This window comes from Herpailurus yagouaroundi, unplaced genomic scaffold, assembly GCF_014898765.1.
Source record: "Herpailurus yagouaroundi ecotype Mexico unplaced genomic scaffold, PumYag 196, whole genome shotgun sequence".
Lineage (NCBI taxonomy): Eukaryota > Metazoa > Chordata > Mammalia > Carnivora > Felidae > Herpailurus > Herpailurus yagouaroundi.
Genome location: NW_024412427.1, coordinates 20730838 through 20747972, shown reverse-complemented (window position 1 = coordinate 20747972; position 17135 = coordinate 20730838). Strand labels below are relative to the sequence as shown.

Genomic DNA, 17135 nt, shown 5'->3' with positions numbered 1-17135 from the left:
CCCCCCCCCCCCCCCAGTCTGTTGTACTTTGTTACAGGAGCCCAAGCAAACTAGTGCAAAGAGTAACCCTAAACCTTAAGACGAATGTCACGGACCAGTCCACAGACCCACAGCTTATTCCTTAGTACCATTAGCAGAAAGTCTATTGGCCAGTGTTGACCACAATCCTCACTCCACGGTGATTCTATGTTTTTATGCTGTTACGAGAGAACACATAGGAATAAAGACCTGGATTTCTAAATTAATCAATATTACAGAGTCAACAAGGAGAAATGACAAGCAATGTTCCACAGGGAGTGCCCGAGACCTGCATTAGGAAAAAGTAGCGCGGAAGATGGCAAATATATACATTGTAGGGGAAACAGTTGTGTAAGGAAAAAGAGTCCTATGGGTCATAGAAAAGCAGATGTGATCCCATCAAACATCAGCAACGCAGCCCTAACTATGAAAACAACAAATAAAAATAAAACAATAGAAATGCTAAGGTGCTGGCTTAGGATCAGTGAGGTTAAACTTCTACATGCATCTGCACTGATGAGAATTTTCTTCCGGGGGTCTATGCAGTGTGAAATTTCCCCCAAATAAATGAAAGCAAAGGAAGTAACGGGGTCCAGAAAAGAAGACACAGAACAGTAGAGAGAAGCACCATTTTAGTATTTGCATTTCACCGATAGGTATGAAAATCTCTCTTAGTACAATACAGGGAAAAGTTGGAAGCATATTTCTTCAAATATCACACAAGGGAACTTAAGACACTATACTACAGATTCAAACAAGAGCCCAGATTCCCAATTATCCAAGGTGCTCATTGCTTAGTGGGGACATCAGATGAGGAAACTGACCATTTTAGCAAGATACAGCTCTGGTGGGTGTAAACTGGCATCTCACTGTGGTTTGAATTTGCATTTCCCTATGACTAATGACTAATGATGTTGAACATCTTCTCATGTGCTTACTGGCCACGTATGCGTGTGGCTCGTGTACGCACACGTGTGTGTGCCTTTGCACATGTGGTAACCCGGTCCTTTTTAAAATCAGCTAAGATTTAAATCAGTAGTTTGAATGTGAATCAGTGGTTCTGAACTGGGGCAATTTTGCAATGTCCTGAGATAATTTTGTCACCCTGGGGTCTTTGCTACTGATATCTAGTGGGTAGAGACCAGGGGTGGCACAAAACATCCTACAACACACAGGACAGTCCCCTACAGCTGGCGCAAAACATCCTACAATGCACAGGACAAGTCCCCTACAGCAAAGAATTACCTAGCCTCAAATGTCAATAGCACTGAGGTTGAAAAACACAGCTTAATGGCTTCCCATTGACTTTATGATAAAACCTTGCCATGGCCTAAGCAGGCCACTTGCCATTTTGCCAGCATCACCTGAGCAACAAACTCCCAACCTGCTTATTCTGCTATGTCCTTCAAATGACATCCTTTGATCCTTGGAATGTCCCCATGTGCTGTTCCCTTGGCCTGACACACACCCCCCTCCTCTTGTTGACCTAAGTCCTACTTATAACCCAGGTCTTTCCATAAATAGAATGCCTCCTGGGGAGCCTTCCACATTTCTTATGCTCACATGTACTTCTGTACCTTTTTCTATAGCACTTACCACCATTATAATGAAATAAGTATACTTCTATTCCATTAGCATCTCTCTCCTACAATAGAATACAAACGCCATGAGGGCAGGAGCCAAACCATTTATCATCATAACTCTGCAACACTGACAAGATGTCTAGCTTGTAAGAAGCATCAATGCTTGTGTTCATTATGAATACTGAATGGGTGGATGGAAAAGAAGCTAGGTACATTCTGAAAAGTATCAGTTGAAGTTGACATCTCACACGTTGCCAGTAGCCTTGGCAAGAGAAATTTCAAAGCAGTGGTAAAGGCAGAACAAGACTTTGGAGGATTTTGTTGCGGCGAGAGAAGTCAGAGGAGACAATAACTATGTGTGGAAGTCTGGAGAACATTGTGCTGGAGTCTTTGTTGGCATTTCTGTGGCTAAAAGGCATATATTGATATGTTTTTAGAGGAGCTTTGGCAGAGGGAAAATGTTCACAGATATTATCAAAAGCGAGCTAATAATAAAGTCAGCATCCAGAGAAACTGGGCAACATGGACTCCAGAACACAGAGAAGATGTGCTTTCCCAGGGACCAGAGGGAAGGTGGGAGAGTGTAGGTGGCCCCAGTAATTAAATGAAGAGTGGGGAAGGGAGGAAGTCTTTGTGAATCATTACCATAATAAAGAGAATGTTTTCACAACTATCCGTCTTTCATCTGTCACTTCCAACACATCTGAATTTCTTTAAGGAAAATTTTCACAACAATACCTGGGTACTCATGTGAGCATCTTTTTTAGAAAACGGAAGCCACAGGTAACATTCAGAAGATGGGATGTAAATACATTAAGTATCACAATTTTCAACCAATATTGAATTGCAATTTAGTACACACTCAACTTTAATTGGTCCCGCAACAGCATCAGATCTGTACTGACAACAAACATTTTGCTTCTCCAACTCACACTGAGAGAAACTAAGGCCACAGAGTCCCTTTGGACTCTGGGAGATTTCTGAGAGAATGGAAGGATATAGAGCAGGGCTTTCCAACCAACACCACAGACAGTGTGTCAGGAAGGTCTCTTCAGAACATGACCACCTTCCAGGTCTGCCTCAAGATGACATGCTGCCCTGTGTGAACCCACTGTAACCAGACACACACCAGACCACTTCCTTCATTCCACAAACATTCCCTCAGTACCTACTGAGTGCCAAGCCTATGCTCTGCCCTAGGGAAAGAAGATAAATAACATAAAGCTATAGTCCTCCAAGTGCCCTGGTCCAGTTGTAACACAGACAAGGGATATCCACCTGCCTGTACACATGTTCCTGCACCGGAAATCTAGATCTGGCCTCTCGACTGATACTACCTTGAATTCAAGCCATTCTGTATCTTGCTTCGGGTCAGGTCACACATCATCTACACTCCCATCATGCCTACCAAATTTTCCAAGATCAATGATTTCTGTAAGAAGCCACAGGACCAGTCTTAACGGGAATCCAACAAAAGACAACATTTTGCAAGTATGTTGGGAAAGAAAAAGGTGGAGAAGCACATGTAATGAGTCTTGCTAGATACAAAAATGTCACTTATCAGGCAATGGAAAAAATGACCTTTGTTTTAACGCCACTCCTGAATACCTAAATATACCATGTCTCCCTACTGAATGACTGATAGAGAACATTTGTAGACTATAATATACACTGGCCTCTGTGCCTCAAAGTAGCAATGAGGCTTTCCTATGTTCCCATGTAACACAATGTAGACAAAAATGAACTCTGTATATACACCATACCTGTTTTTGAAAACAGTAGCCAAAAGGGATAAGTTTGTAGGGACATAAACCCCATTTGTATGAATCCTAAAATCAGGGAGATTTTGTAGAGAAGTCAAGGAATCTTTTTTAACTTGTATTGATCTGGATGGTTAAGTCTTTTATTACCAGGATGCCTGGGTGGTTCAGTCAATTAAGTGCTGGCTCTTGATTTCAGCTCAGGTCATGATCCCTGCATCATGGGATCAAGCCCCTGCATCAGGCTCTGCACTGAGCATGGAGTCTGCTTGAGAATCTCTCTCTGTCTCTGTCTCTCTCTCTCTCTCTCTCTCTCCTTCCCTCCCTCTGCCTCTCTCTCTCCCACTTGTGCACTCTCTCTCTCTCTCAAAATAAATAAAATGAAAATAAAAAGTCTTTTGTTACCTAAAGGATCCTGTTTGGGGATACCATGGTAGACTGTAAAGAGAATATAACATAACCAGAAGACTTAGTTTTAAATTTAACCAACTAGTTGTATGTCCTTGGGCAAGTCACAACTGACTAGCCTCTGTTTCCTTCTACATAAAATGGGAATAACACTTGCCCTTTTCCTACTACTAAAGGTGGTGTTGATGACTAAACAGGGGTGAACATAAATAAATAATAACAGTGCTTTACAAGTATAACTGCCTGTGATTAGGATTCACTCTCGATATTGAGCTCCAAAGGCAACATTATAGCAAAACTCCATTTTACTCAAATGTAATATTGAAGGAGCAAACTCCATGGGATACAGATATTTGTTGCATATAAGGACTGAAAATCATGAAATCTTAGAACAATAAAAGACAGATGGGGCAGGGGTTAGTGAGGGAAACAGAAACCTCTCTGGAAATTTTGAACATAAAAGGACTTAATTACAGGCAATTGGACAGAATCTCAAGGATTGGTGAAGTGGGCTTCAGGTTAGGCCTCCATGAATGACCCCAGAACACCACAGCACTGACCCTTGAGGAAACCTATTGCTTTCACCACATTCAGAAAGGTAAGAATCAGGAAGGAACTCCTGGAGTCAAAAACCCAACAGCTTAGCCCAAGGGCAAAGGAAGAGTAATCTGAGAACAGTGAGCACCCCCTCTTGCCTTTGCCTCATTAGACCCATGGCCCTGGACATAAGCCACTTATGAACAATTACAGAAAGTAATGCTTCTGCTTTCAACACCTCACATTTCTACGGAAACAACCCCAGGAATATAGAAAGGTGGTCTCTTTCACATCTCTGCCCTCTAAATCTCATATGACTGCTTCTCATGCTGGTGGAACTTAATTTACAGCCAGAATATTAGATGCTTCCAGAGAGTCAATGTAGCTTTGGATTTCCAGATTCTGCATTTTAAAAAATTCCACTAAGAGGATGTGAAAATTGATGCTAAGTGAGCCTCAACAATATCTGAGACAGAACACCTGAGAATGCATCATGGTTAGCACTTTTTTTTTTAGTCTATTAGCCCACTCACTGACTTGTTCTGTGGTCTTCTGTCTCTTTTTAAGTCCATGTGGCCTCTTCTATAAAATGAATCACATTAACTTTCTCTTACCTAATTTATAAACAAGTTCCAAAGAAAATTAGATTCTTTAACAGCAAAATAATCTCCTAATTTTTTAAGTATCAATGTTATAGACTGATATCCACTAGGATTAGTTCAGGTAAAAGTTTCTCTTTGCAAACTGATCCATTTTCCCTGAACTTGCTCATAAAACTTTAACTCAATAAAAGAAACAAAACATGGAAGTGAAAGAGTCCCTGAAATTAAAAAAAAAAAAAAAAAACAGATATGGGATGCTTTTATTCTATTTTAATACTAAATGTTTTCTTATTTTATATAATAGTCTGTTTCTCCATTTACAATAATTTAGTTTCTTGACAAATACACAGATTTAGTGAACATCAATGAAGACATATGCCTAAGCATTTGTTCAGAATAGAAATTAAAGTTAAAATTTCCAAAAAAATTGAAATTAACATGTGAAGAAGATAATAAAAAAAATCAAATATCAGATCAGAGGGGAATCAGAAGAACTCTTAAAGAATCTAGTGTTCTTTATGTGATATTTGTCAGTTTTTTACAGAAATTGATGGCTTCCTTAGGAGCTCGTGTGTAACTGATCTCAGAAACGAGTCTCCAGAGGCGCCTGGGTGGCTCAGTAGGCCAAGCATCTGACTCTTGATTTCAGCTCAGGTCATGATCCCAGGGTCCTGGGATTGAGCCAGCATCGGGCCTCCGCACTGAGCATGGAGCCTGCTTAGGATTCTCTCTCACCTTCTGCCCTTCTTCCCGGCTCTTTTTCTTTCTCTCTAAAATTAGAAAAATTTTAAGAAAGAAGTATGTCTCCAGTTGCTTTCCCTGCTGATGCACAGGGAGGGGCACATGGCTTAGATTGGGGCATCGGACATGGCACAAACAGGGAAAGAGAAGCATTATGAAATTTGAGCAGGTGGAACTTATGATCTGAAAAGGCTGCATGAACCTAATATTAGCATGGGTAACAGGAAAAGTAACATTTTCAGTCACCAAGGATGTGTTATTTAGGTGAGACCCATAGCATTAGTCAACAATTCACAATCAATCTTATTTCATTTTCTGCCGGCACTCCTTGTTCATGATAACATGAAACAATCCTGATAAAGAAACGTTTAACCACAGGTCACCAAGTTCAACATAAAAAAGGAAAATGTTCCTGTCCCATTTAAACATCATTGCAGGTAAATATAATTTGAAGCTATTTATTGATAGACTGAACTTTCAAGGGAAGTATTCAAGATATGCTAATAGCCAGAGCAAATTATCCTAATACACCACAGGTAGGAATATCAAAGTCAGGCAAGATAAGAGAGAAAATCTAGAAGAGAAAAATGGATTCCACAAACAGCACTCTGCTGGTCTCCTTTCCTATGCCAATAACAGCCTGTAGGCATTACATTTCCTTGTTAAACTACCAGAGTTTTGTTCAACTATTTCCTCCTTCGGGGCATTTACACCTGCTCCACTTCCCAGACTTCACCTTAGGACAGATAAGGACCTAATCAAGTGCCATCTAAACAGAAGGTAAGTCACTTCTGTTGTTATTATTCAAGAGGGTTTATTCAGCAGTAATAAAAAAAATGATTTAGGCTGAAGAGGGTTTGTTTTGTTTTCACTGAAAATTAAAAAATCATTTTTTTTTTAGATCAAAAACAGGCAAAACCAACCTATAAAGTTATAACTCAGGCTGATTGTTACCCCTGGGAGGCGGTGTAGGGACTGGAAGGTACCACCTAGAGAGTGCAGTGCTGTTCTTGATCCAGTGCTGCATACTGGGTAGTGTTTATTTTGTGAAAATAGATCCAACCAGACAGAAGATTTTTGTGTTTTACTGTATGCATGTTACGCTCTGATAAAAAGCTTAAAGTAGCTTTATTGGACTAGATTTTGGAAACGTTAATACTTTTATGTTTAAAGTAATTACTGTCGATGAGAAATTCACAAACGCTCTTTGGGCATTAAAAATGGACATATCTGGGGCGCCTGGGTGGCGCAGTCGGTTAAGCGTCCGACTTCAGCCAGGTCACGATCTCACGGTCCGTGAGTTCGAGCCCCGCATCAGGCTCTGGGCTGATGGCTCAGAGCCTGGAGCCTGTTTCCGATTCTGTGTCTCCCTCTCTCTCTGCCCCTCCCCCGTTCATGCTCTGTCTCTCTCTGTCCCAAAAATAAATAAACGTTGAAAAAAAAATTATTAAAAATGGACATATCTGGGCATACGTACATGGCTCTTTAGAGAGCACCTGCCAGCTTTGCAGTCTAAAATCTGCCTCTCCCTCTGTGGGGGCCCCATCCGGATCCACCACCTACTAGCCGGAGCCTTTTCTTTTCTATTTCCCATAACCTTTCCAGAGTGAGTGCTGCTGAATGCCCATCTCATAAGCCATTCCCCTCAGCTCCCTCATTAATCTGGTCAGTGCCCTCCATCATTCTCCTGCCATCATTTTGGAAACTATAACTGCATATTCTACATAATGCAAATACTCTACCCAAGCTTCTGTGTAGGATGCTGGGAAATGTGCAATATACAAGCATGTTTATTCTATTATTATTAGTGATAATGATTACCTGTTTTAACTGCGGAGGTTTTGTTTGAAGGGGAGAGAATGGTGGAGAGGGGGGAGAGTGCTACTTGGTTCAAAGCCATGGGGCATTAATCCAAATCCAAACCTTTGAGCTTCCACAGGCTTCTTCTCAAACAACTTAGGCAGTTGCAATTGCAACTTTTGGCTCGATTATGCTTGTGAGACAGAATGTACAAAGATTAGTTTTATACATATTTATTTTAAATATATATTCTTGCTACATTACAAGAGTTCTGTTTAAGAGTTTCCTTCTTCTAGGTGGAATATACGTGTGTGTGTGTGTATATATATATATATATATATATATATATATATATATATATATATAATTTCTTTTTTTAATTTAAGTAGAAATAAAACTTCTGGATACTTTGTAAACTGATTTGCTTTACAGAGAAGGTGTCCTGCTTTTTATGTGGATTCACTTTCCCTGAAACACCTGAATTTTTTTTGAAACAAGTAAAACACTGATTTTTTTTCTTTTTCCAATTATAAAATATTAAAATCAAGCACATAGTAAAGGGAATGAAAGGAAGGTCTGGATGTTCCCATTTGTAGAATAAAGGAGGCATCTAACATATACTGGCCACTGTGGAAAAATTCATCACCCTCTAACTACTGAGAGAAAAATATTTTTAAAAACCGTGTTTTATTAAGGGTTCCTGGGTGTCAGGCACTATACAAAACAATGCATATGCCTTTGCTCACTTAATGTTAACAGCTGTTCTGTGCAGCAGGAAATATTACAATCCTCACATTACAGATGAGGAAACTGAGGTGGAGATGTATTAAGTAACTTACGGTGACACTGGAACTTGGAGGGGGAGAGTAGAGAAAAAGAAAGAACAAACAAATGTGACACCTTTCATGTCCTAGAGGTTGTAGAACAAAGAGACAAGGTCCTGGGAGCTTAAACAGGGACACATCAGGGGCTGGGAAGAGGGGTGGGGGAGCCAATTGTATGGTTTTTATCCTTCCTCTTTTCCTCCACATACTTTCCAATACAAAGCAAGGCCAAACACTAGGAGAGAGAGGGCCCAGACTCATAGTCTCCTAAGCTCTCTACCTCAGATGCAGAAAGTAACCCCCCTCCACTGTCCATCTCACCAGAACTCTCCCACAATGTCCACAGTCCTTTACACCCACCTCCACCACAGGGGCTGATAATATACAAATGCAAAATAAAAGCAAGGATAAAGTTGCATCCTTTGGTATCACTGGTAAAACAGATAACCACGATAGGTCAGTCCTATATCTGCTGACCAAGTTCTGGAGGACAAGGTTTGGCCTTGATCTTCTAACTGTACACGCTACCACTAGTCGTTCAAACACTGAAGTAATTCTATATGCTCCACAGACCCTGGGGACTCACAGCCCTCCTCATGATCAGGCAAAAGAAAGGCCAACGCCCTGGTGCAACAAGGTGTTCTCCAGGACCCTGCTCCACTTCCATTGCCCGCTACTGTCTATTGTGATTGGTTAGTGCCTATGTCAAAGCTTTTGACTACCACTCTTAAAGCATCCACAGCCATGATGCTGGCATGTAGCCAACAGATTATGCAGGGCACTGCACCCTCTAGGTGACATCTTCCATTCCATAGAGTGGCCAGAAAAACAGAGTAAGTGATTGTGGTGTTTTAACCACTCACAACAAGAGATAATCTCTCCGCAATTCTAAGTAGCCCCATACTCATCATTTCAAATGTATTATTATGCTTTCTAATGGGCTACTCAGAATCTATTTTATGAGTTTGCCCATCCCTCTTCTTAAAGACCAGAGGGCAGGGTTCTACAGTTTTTAAGTGAGATCCAGTATTTGAGAGATTTTAAAACTATTTCCAGCATTTAATTGTCCTCTAAACAAGCTGATGGGGATGCCCCCCTGGTGCAGGGGGCAGAGGATATTTCCCAAAGTCAAAGCCAAAAGGGAAAACCCAACAGTCTCCCCTCCTCAAAGACAGATGAGACAGCCTCTCAAAAATTTTCTCTTCCCTTTCCCTTTCTACTAACCCACTAGAAACAGGTGACAGTGCTGAAAATTGTTCACTGCATATAAGAAATTCAAAAGGCACATATGAATGCAAGTTAAGCTAGCCTAGGCACCAAAGACACTTGGTAAAATACGCCATTAAGATCTAAAGATTGTCCATGATTTTGTCATTGAGGTCCTTCTACTTCTTAGAAAAGTAACAGCTGGATGAATTTCTCAACATGCAAAGAGATCAAATTAAAATCACAAACTTGCAATAATGTACATGGGCTGACAAGACCATGGTAGCTATCTGCCGTACTTTTTAAGTTACTTCACACACCTTATCTCAGTGATTTCAAAGTGTGGTTCCCCAGACCAGTGGACTCAGCAAGACTCTATGAGAAATGCATTCTCAGGCCAATCCTCAGACCTTCTGAATCAGAAACCGAGGGTGAGACCAAGCAAACTACGTGTTGCCAATCACCCAGATGTTTCTGACACTCAAGTGTGAGAAGGGCTACTTTATCCTATTGGCTACTTCCAACTATTACAGGTGAAACAGGTAAAAACAAACAAACAAACAAACAAAAAGTGGCATTCTCATAGTCTTGCACAAGAGGACGCAAAGAATCAGAAAGGTTAAGTGATTAACCTAAAGTTACACAGCTGACTGACAAGAGAACCAGCAGGTAAACTCAAGCCTTTAGATTCAACATGTAGTTCTCTTTGTCTTCGGCACACAGTATCACTAGGATGCAGTATAATTAGCCCGGTCACCTAAACTGGCTTGATTTTGGAAGGACAGATATGGGGCGGCAAGAGTAGAGGGGTGACTCCTGAGGAGGATATGGGTGACCTAAGAAAGTCTGCTCCTTCTCAATCCACCGATCACCATGGAGACAGAGAGCCAAGGAACCTGCAAGAGAGTTCACCATATTCCAGGTAACCTGACTCCTGGATGCAGTCTGGGTTTCTCCCTACAGAAGATCTGAGATTCCACAGGCCCTCCCTTTAGCGTGTGCACTAAAGTAAGGCTTCCCAAGAAACTCACTGCTGCAGTGCTCAGGGAGAGTGCTTCCCACCTTCTTCAAGTAGTGTCTGACTGGTGACCTCTCCAATACTCGCCTTGCATCACTTCTAATCTCTATGTCACTGGTGTTCTTGATAATTTTCTGTCTCCTCCACCTACCATGTAAGGCCTATAACAGCGGAGATTCTGTCCACATTCATCACCACCCCAGAATCTAGTGTATGGTCTGGCATTAGCAGGTAAGGAAGAAATACACATGCCATAAATGCACAAAATAAAAACCATCTCCTTGGATGTTCAAAACTTGTTCCACAGAAGATCTCCATTTTCAAAGTGATGCCGGCTATTTTCTTCCAAATAAGATATTCTGGAGCACTGTTTAAAAGTATCACTGTGAATAAATGCAGAGCTTATGCTGGAATACCCTTCTTTATTCTGTAAAATCTTTCTCCCTTTGGCCCTTTATTTTCTCATCACCTCAGTTCTCTCTTTGAGACTTCAAGATGGACAAAACTGTTTTATTTGTTGCTGAACTGCATTATCTTTTGTTGTTATTGTTGTAAGAAAGCAGTTCATCTGTGTCCAAATTTATTGTTTAGATTCTATTCCATTTACAAAAACATCTGGTCCTTACACTGGGATGGAAGAAGAAAAGTGTAAAGTCCTCTGTAAAAGGACGTATGTTTCTATCCTTGCCTACAACATTTAATAATTGCCATTAGCTTTCAAGGAAGCTGTGGCTCATACTCCCGAGTCCCGTTTGCACTTCCAAACTGGACAAAATATAGACACAGACTCACTCAGCTAAGTAATTGGATTCGGTACCTGGAATATTTAAATTGTTTTTCAGATACTGGAAAATGGCTTAAGAAGATTAAAGAAAAATACCCTGGAGGATAACAGGCTATAATTTACCAGGTGGAAAATCTTTTCAGGAGGATGAACACCTTATTCGCCTATCATTCTTCCTGTCTGAGAGATGTCTTCGTCATTTGGACCTAAATTTCCTTAGATCCTGGCAGCTCAGGTTTATCCCGGTGGGTTGTTCTTAACAAACCTTTTGAATTACACCCAGGACATATAAATTGATACGATAATGCCCTCCATCTGAAGAGTCCCATGTTTTCAGCAAGATTATTAATTTAAGTGTTTGAAGACAACGGGTTGGGGAGCGGGTGTCACTTGGAGTCCTAGGTCCAGGGCTCTTGCGAAACCCTGGAGATCCGGGTTTGGGCAAAGCTCTGCCCCACTTGGCAAAAGATGTAATAAATAAATTGTGGGGAATGCCTTGTCGGTTCTGCTTCAAGCTGCAGACTCCAGCCAGCTCAGTTCTCAAAAACTAGCTCTCCCCATTTGCCCGCACGTCCGCTGAGCACTCCTAGACCCCCCGATGCCCCCGACTTCTGCCTTCTAGCCCTTCACAGGAGTGTCCTCCCGGGCCCTTCTCAAGCCCCTCACTCCGGAGCCAGGCGCTGAAGTTTGGCATCAGCGACCACCTGTCGGCTGGACCGCTGTGTCCTCTGCCGCGTGGGCTCCCATAAAAGTGCCATGAGGGTTAGCAATTACTGAACAGGCTCGTTCTTTGGGGCTATCCTGTTCCTTCTGGAAAGGGAGCAATAGAGGTAATAGGGGGTGCGTCTGCGGGCGGAGAGGGGTGCGCCTGGGTCACACCCCAGCGCTCTCCAGATGGTCCCAACTTCACACTTTCCAAAAACTCTCAGGACCGTTCCCTGGCAAAAACTGCCCCTCAGGCCCCCAAGCCTGAAGAGCCTCAGGGGGCGCCTGCCAGACCCGGCAAGGATGGCAATTCCCTGACCCGGAGAGACAGGAGCGCGCGCGAAGCCGCTGCTCCCGGCCAGCCGCCTCGGCAGTGGCCACCCTGCGCGCCCCGAGGCGGCCCCAGCCGGCTCCCGAGCGCCCATTGCATAACGCGCCCCTCGCCCCACCCCCACGCCGCCCGCCCCGCGCCCTGCCGGGTGCCCCGCGCCCTCAGCCCGCCGCCTCCGACTTACATCATCCCACTTGACGAATTTGGTGCCCTTCTTGAGGCTGTCGGACACGCACACCGGCTTGAGTTGCAAAGCGTGCACTCCGGGCTGAGCCCCGGCCATCTGGGCTCATCGGGGCTCGGGGCGGCCCGGGCGAGCGCGGCAGGGACGGGGCGCGGGGCGCGGGGCTCCCTTCTCGGCTCGCGAGGCGCTTGACTGTGCTCCCCCGCCGGCCTCCCCCGGCCTCCCGGCCTCCGCACCTCCTCCGGCGCGGCTCAGCAGGCGGGGCGCACAGGGGCCAGGCGCCCGGCCATGCCCCGGGCGGGACGCGGGGTCGGGCGCCCGCGGTGGCTGCGGAGCCTCGGAGGGCACAGGGAAGCCGAGCCGGGCGGCCGAGGCTGCCAGCCGCCGCCGGGTACTGCTCCTCCTCCGCCGCCGCCTCGAAGCGCACCATTCAGCACATCCTCTATACACAGAGGGAGAGCGCGAGTGACACACGCTCCGCGGCCCCCCCCCCCCCCCGCTCCTTCCCCTCCTCCTTCCTCCTCCCGCCCAGCTTCCCCGCCACCCTCGCTGGCTCGGTCCCTCCTTCCCCCGGCGGCTTCCAGCCCAACTTTGCGCGCTGGGTCAGGCGCCGGGAAGCGGGGACGCAGCGGCACCTCCCGGCTCCTGGGCCCCACTGCAGCCAACGCCTGCGCCGCCCGCGCGCCCTCTGAGCATGCCCCATGCCGGGGTTGCAGGGGTGCCCGGGGTGCCCGCGAACCGCGCGTTCCCTGGGGCTTTCCGCGGAACTTGGGCGGGAGCGTGGAGTGCCTTCCGATCCAAATTGGGTGGGGAAAGGGAGCGGTTGGGAGGGATCGGAGAGGCAGCCCCTAGCGGGAGCTCTCTAGCGACGGCCACAACCCAGCTCTTTGCAAAGACATTATTTATTAGTAGATAAGAGAGCAGTAGAGAGGCTCGGCATGAGTGATCTTTGGGGAAACCTTGCGGCGCCTGAAGGTTTGCAGCGCGCTGGTCTTGGAAGGGGGTGGGGGCTACGGTTAAGTTGTGCTTCTGAAAAAGAAAGCCCACCCTGAGAGAAACAATGGGTTTTTGTCCCCCCCCCCCCACAGAGACAGAAGGCCCCCTCTCCTCTCCACGTGTTGTGTGTGTGTGTGTGTGTGTGTGTGTGTGTGTGACACAGAGACACAGGGAGAGAGAGGAGAGACCATAGAAAAAGAGGTATCTTATGGATAGTAGACTCCTAACTTGCTCATTTAGTGACATAGGTCTAATAATGTTTGCCCTCGCTCATTCAACAAACATTTCTCATTTATTAAAAGAGAGAGAGAGAGAGACCCACCAGAATGGGTAAAAATTAAGATTGATAATACCATTGTTTGATATAGAGCAACTGGAACGCTTATCCATTGCTGGAGAGAGTATAAAATGGTAAAGCCATTTTGGAGCAGTTTCCTATAAAAAGTTAAACGTTAACTTATCATAAAACTCAGGACTTTCCCAAGAGAAATGAAAATAAGTTCACATAGACTTGTGTGAACAATGTGCATGGCTTTCTTCATAATAGCCCATACTGGAAACTGCATATGTCAATCAACAGGTTAATAGGTAAATTAATGATGGTATGCCCAAATGATGGAATACTATTCAGAAAATAAAAGGGAATGAGAATGCACCACAAGGATGAATGATACAAGCTTTAAAACCTACTGACAGAAACTAGATGTTATGCTGCAGGATTCTGTTTGAGGAATTCTGGAATAGGCAAACTAGCCTATATTGATAGAAAACAGGTCATCAGTTGCTTGGGGTCAGGAATAAGCAGGGATTGACAGGGAAGGGGACCTTTGGAGGTGTTGGAAATCTTCTATATTATGCAGGTACACACTTGTCAAAACTCACAGAACTAAAATGAGTATATTTTATAGTACATAAATTTTATCTCAATGAAATTGATTTCTTAAAAGAAGAAACAGAATATGAACAAAAAAGAATGAGAAGAACCTTCTTTTCTCTTAAGCATTTGTCCTTGACTCCTAGGGCTTTCCCAGGCCCAGTGTTTATAAACTAAATCAAAACATTACCAAAAATGCAGTGGGGAAATTTGCTTCTTAAATACTTCAGTGCATTCAAAAAATTATGTATTGATCACCAGCTATATATTAGGCACTATAATAATCACCATGGATAACCTGGTGAACATGACACCTGACTCCTGCTCTCTGTGGGGGGAGTGGGGGGAAGGTTTACTTTGTCCTTGGAAGCCACTCTATAAACACTGATTTGTTTCATCTGGTCACATGTCCCTAAACTAAAACCTGAGCATCCTTTTCATAGACCTTCTAATCCAGAAGCCCTGCTTGCCAGTCACATTGCAGAAGGCACCAATCGCATTCTCACAGGATTGCAACAAGACTCTGCTTCCAGGGTTCCTGGCCTTCTCAATTGTCCTTACAATGGATCCCATCAGAGTGGTTCTTTTCTCTTTCCTATTCTGTCTTTACTTTTTCTTTTCTTTCTTTTCTTTCCCCTTGCAATCTCTCCATTATCTACTGGAAGAATTATTGGCCAAATAGGTTTTACCCACCAGAGTGGCTTAGGAGGGCAAGACAGATGAGACGAGACATGTGCCCCCCACCCATGAAGAGGAATTTGGAAGATTAGAGGTGGGTTCTAGTCAAATGAGAAGGTAGATTGAACTTCTTTGTGGTGCCTTCATCCTTCTCTTTCCCTTGCCCCTTTGTGTTTCCACACATTTTGCCATGTGACCTTGCTATTTTCAACTAGATGCCTGTGATTTGTCCACCCCACTGATGTTAGACTGTAAGACTTGCTTTGGCCAGTGGGATGTTAGGAGAGGTGATATGAGCAAAGGCTTGAAATATGCTTGTGAGCTTGGGTTTGCCCTGTTGGGTCTCTTGTCATTGCCACGAGATTAACAACTCAGGGAGCCATAAAGGGCAGACCAAGGCCTAATCTCCAGCTTGGAGGAAGATCCAATAGAACCCATCCTATTTGCCAGAATCCAGCCAACCTGAAGACTTATGACCATGATAATAGATGCTCATTGTTGAATGTTACTGAGCCAGAGAGTCATTCTTTACATACCATTATGGTAGCAATAGATGGTGGAGTCATTCATCTGGTATTCTTGTTCCTTCCCAGCTGTTGATGTGAATATGACTATAAGAAGGAGAATAAAGCCGTAGAATTCTGAACAGCGTTTGTCTTCAAGACAGACATAGGCTCCCAGAGCTTCCTCTGCCATCAAGAGGATGCCATTTGATCCGGGAGGGCTATGGGATAAATCCTTTCAACAGATAGAATGAGGCTTGAGGCAGGTTAGTTCAACCTCCTCATTTTCCACACCCCTGGGTAAGGATACAAGGCAGAAATACTTTTAAAGTGTGGGAATTTTTACCATGCAAAGGGACCTGTAAGGACATCCAACATCGTGTGAGCCAGGCCTATGATCCATCAAGTTCAGTGTTCTGTTCTACTTTTAAAACAATAGAAAGTTCTGTTTTTTGTGAGAACACAGAATTGCCCTTCAAAATATCAGCCTCAGGGAGTTGGCAAAACTAACCTTTTCTGAGTACTCAGTATAGGCCAGAGCGCTAAGCTAAACACTTCCCAGACACTCAATAACATACACTTACTGTTCAACAGCACCCTCCCACCCGCTTTTTCTTGTAAGCAAACCTTGATTTGGTTCAGATGCTTAGGGAAGGTAGCTCCTCCCTCTTCCCAGGGAATGAACTATTACTGGTCTATTGATCGACACCAGTTATAGAATCCTATTCTCCTTTGTCCTTGGTTGATTTAGGAGGTGGTTGAGAGACCCAAATCTTCCCGATGGATTAAAAATGTAGGGGTGCCTGGGTGGCTCAGTTGGTTGAGCATCTGCCTTCAGCTCAGGTCATGATCTCGCAGTCCACGAGTTTGAACCCTGCGTCAGGCTCTGTGCTGACAGCTCAGAGCCTGGATCCTGTTTCAGATTCTGTGTCTCCTTCTCTCTCTGACCCTCCCCCATTCATGCTCTGTCTCTCTCTGTCTCAAAAATAAATGTTAATGTTAATGTTAAATGTTAAAAAATGTTAAATGTTAAAAAAATTGTTTTTTAATGTAGGGCGTTAGGGAAACATTTCTCTCCCCTAACCCTTTCTCTTGCAGTATATTACTGCGTAAAGAGGATGGCCAAGTAGAAATATGAAAAGATCCTTGGTCCTTCATGAGACTGTTGTTAACCTTTTGAACCATTTCTAGACTTCCTGATAAGTGAGGTAATAAGTATCTTTATTATTACTTAAGCCATATTGTTACTCTGAACTGATCTAATGGAAAATAATATTATCCCCCATTTTACTAATTATAAAGTTGAGACTTGGAGGGTTGAATTAACCTGCTCAAGGTCACACAACTTAGAACTGATACTGAAACCAAAGAATACTGACTTTAGAACCTGACTCTAAATTACCATGCTAGTCACTTCTAAAACCTACAACTCAGACCTGAGTTGCTTTTAACCACAATATGATATAAGTATACCCAATTCCCCTAGGAAACTGTGGTTTCAGTCTCTTATAAGTTCATAATTCACTCACAGCCTGCCATAGTGGGAAGAGCAGGTGTTTTAATTTGAATACACATACTTTCTG

At 43.8% G+C, this 17135-nt stretch overlaps 1 protein-coding gene across 3 annotated transcripts in view; it reads right to left on the bottom strand.

Moving 5' to 3' along the window:
- PLCB1 (phospholipase C beta 1) overlaps positions 1–12721 on the bottom strand; it is a 709896-nt gene extending 697175 nt beyond the window's left edge. For all 3 annotated transcript variants that reach the window (XM_040447660.1, XM_040447662.1, XM_040447663.1), the window contains exon 1: positions 12502–12721. In XM_040447660.1, coding sequence (XP_040303594.1) covers positions 12502–12600 — 99 coding nt within the window. In that variant the 5' untranslated portion in view covers positions 12601–12721. The remainder of the gene's footprint in view (positions 1–12501) is intronic.
- Positions 12722–17135: the final 4414 nt, after the last annotated feature.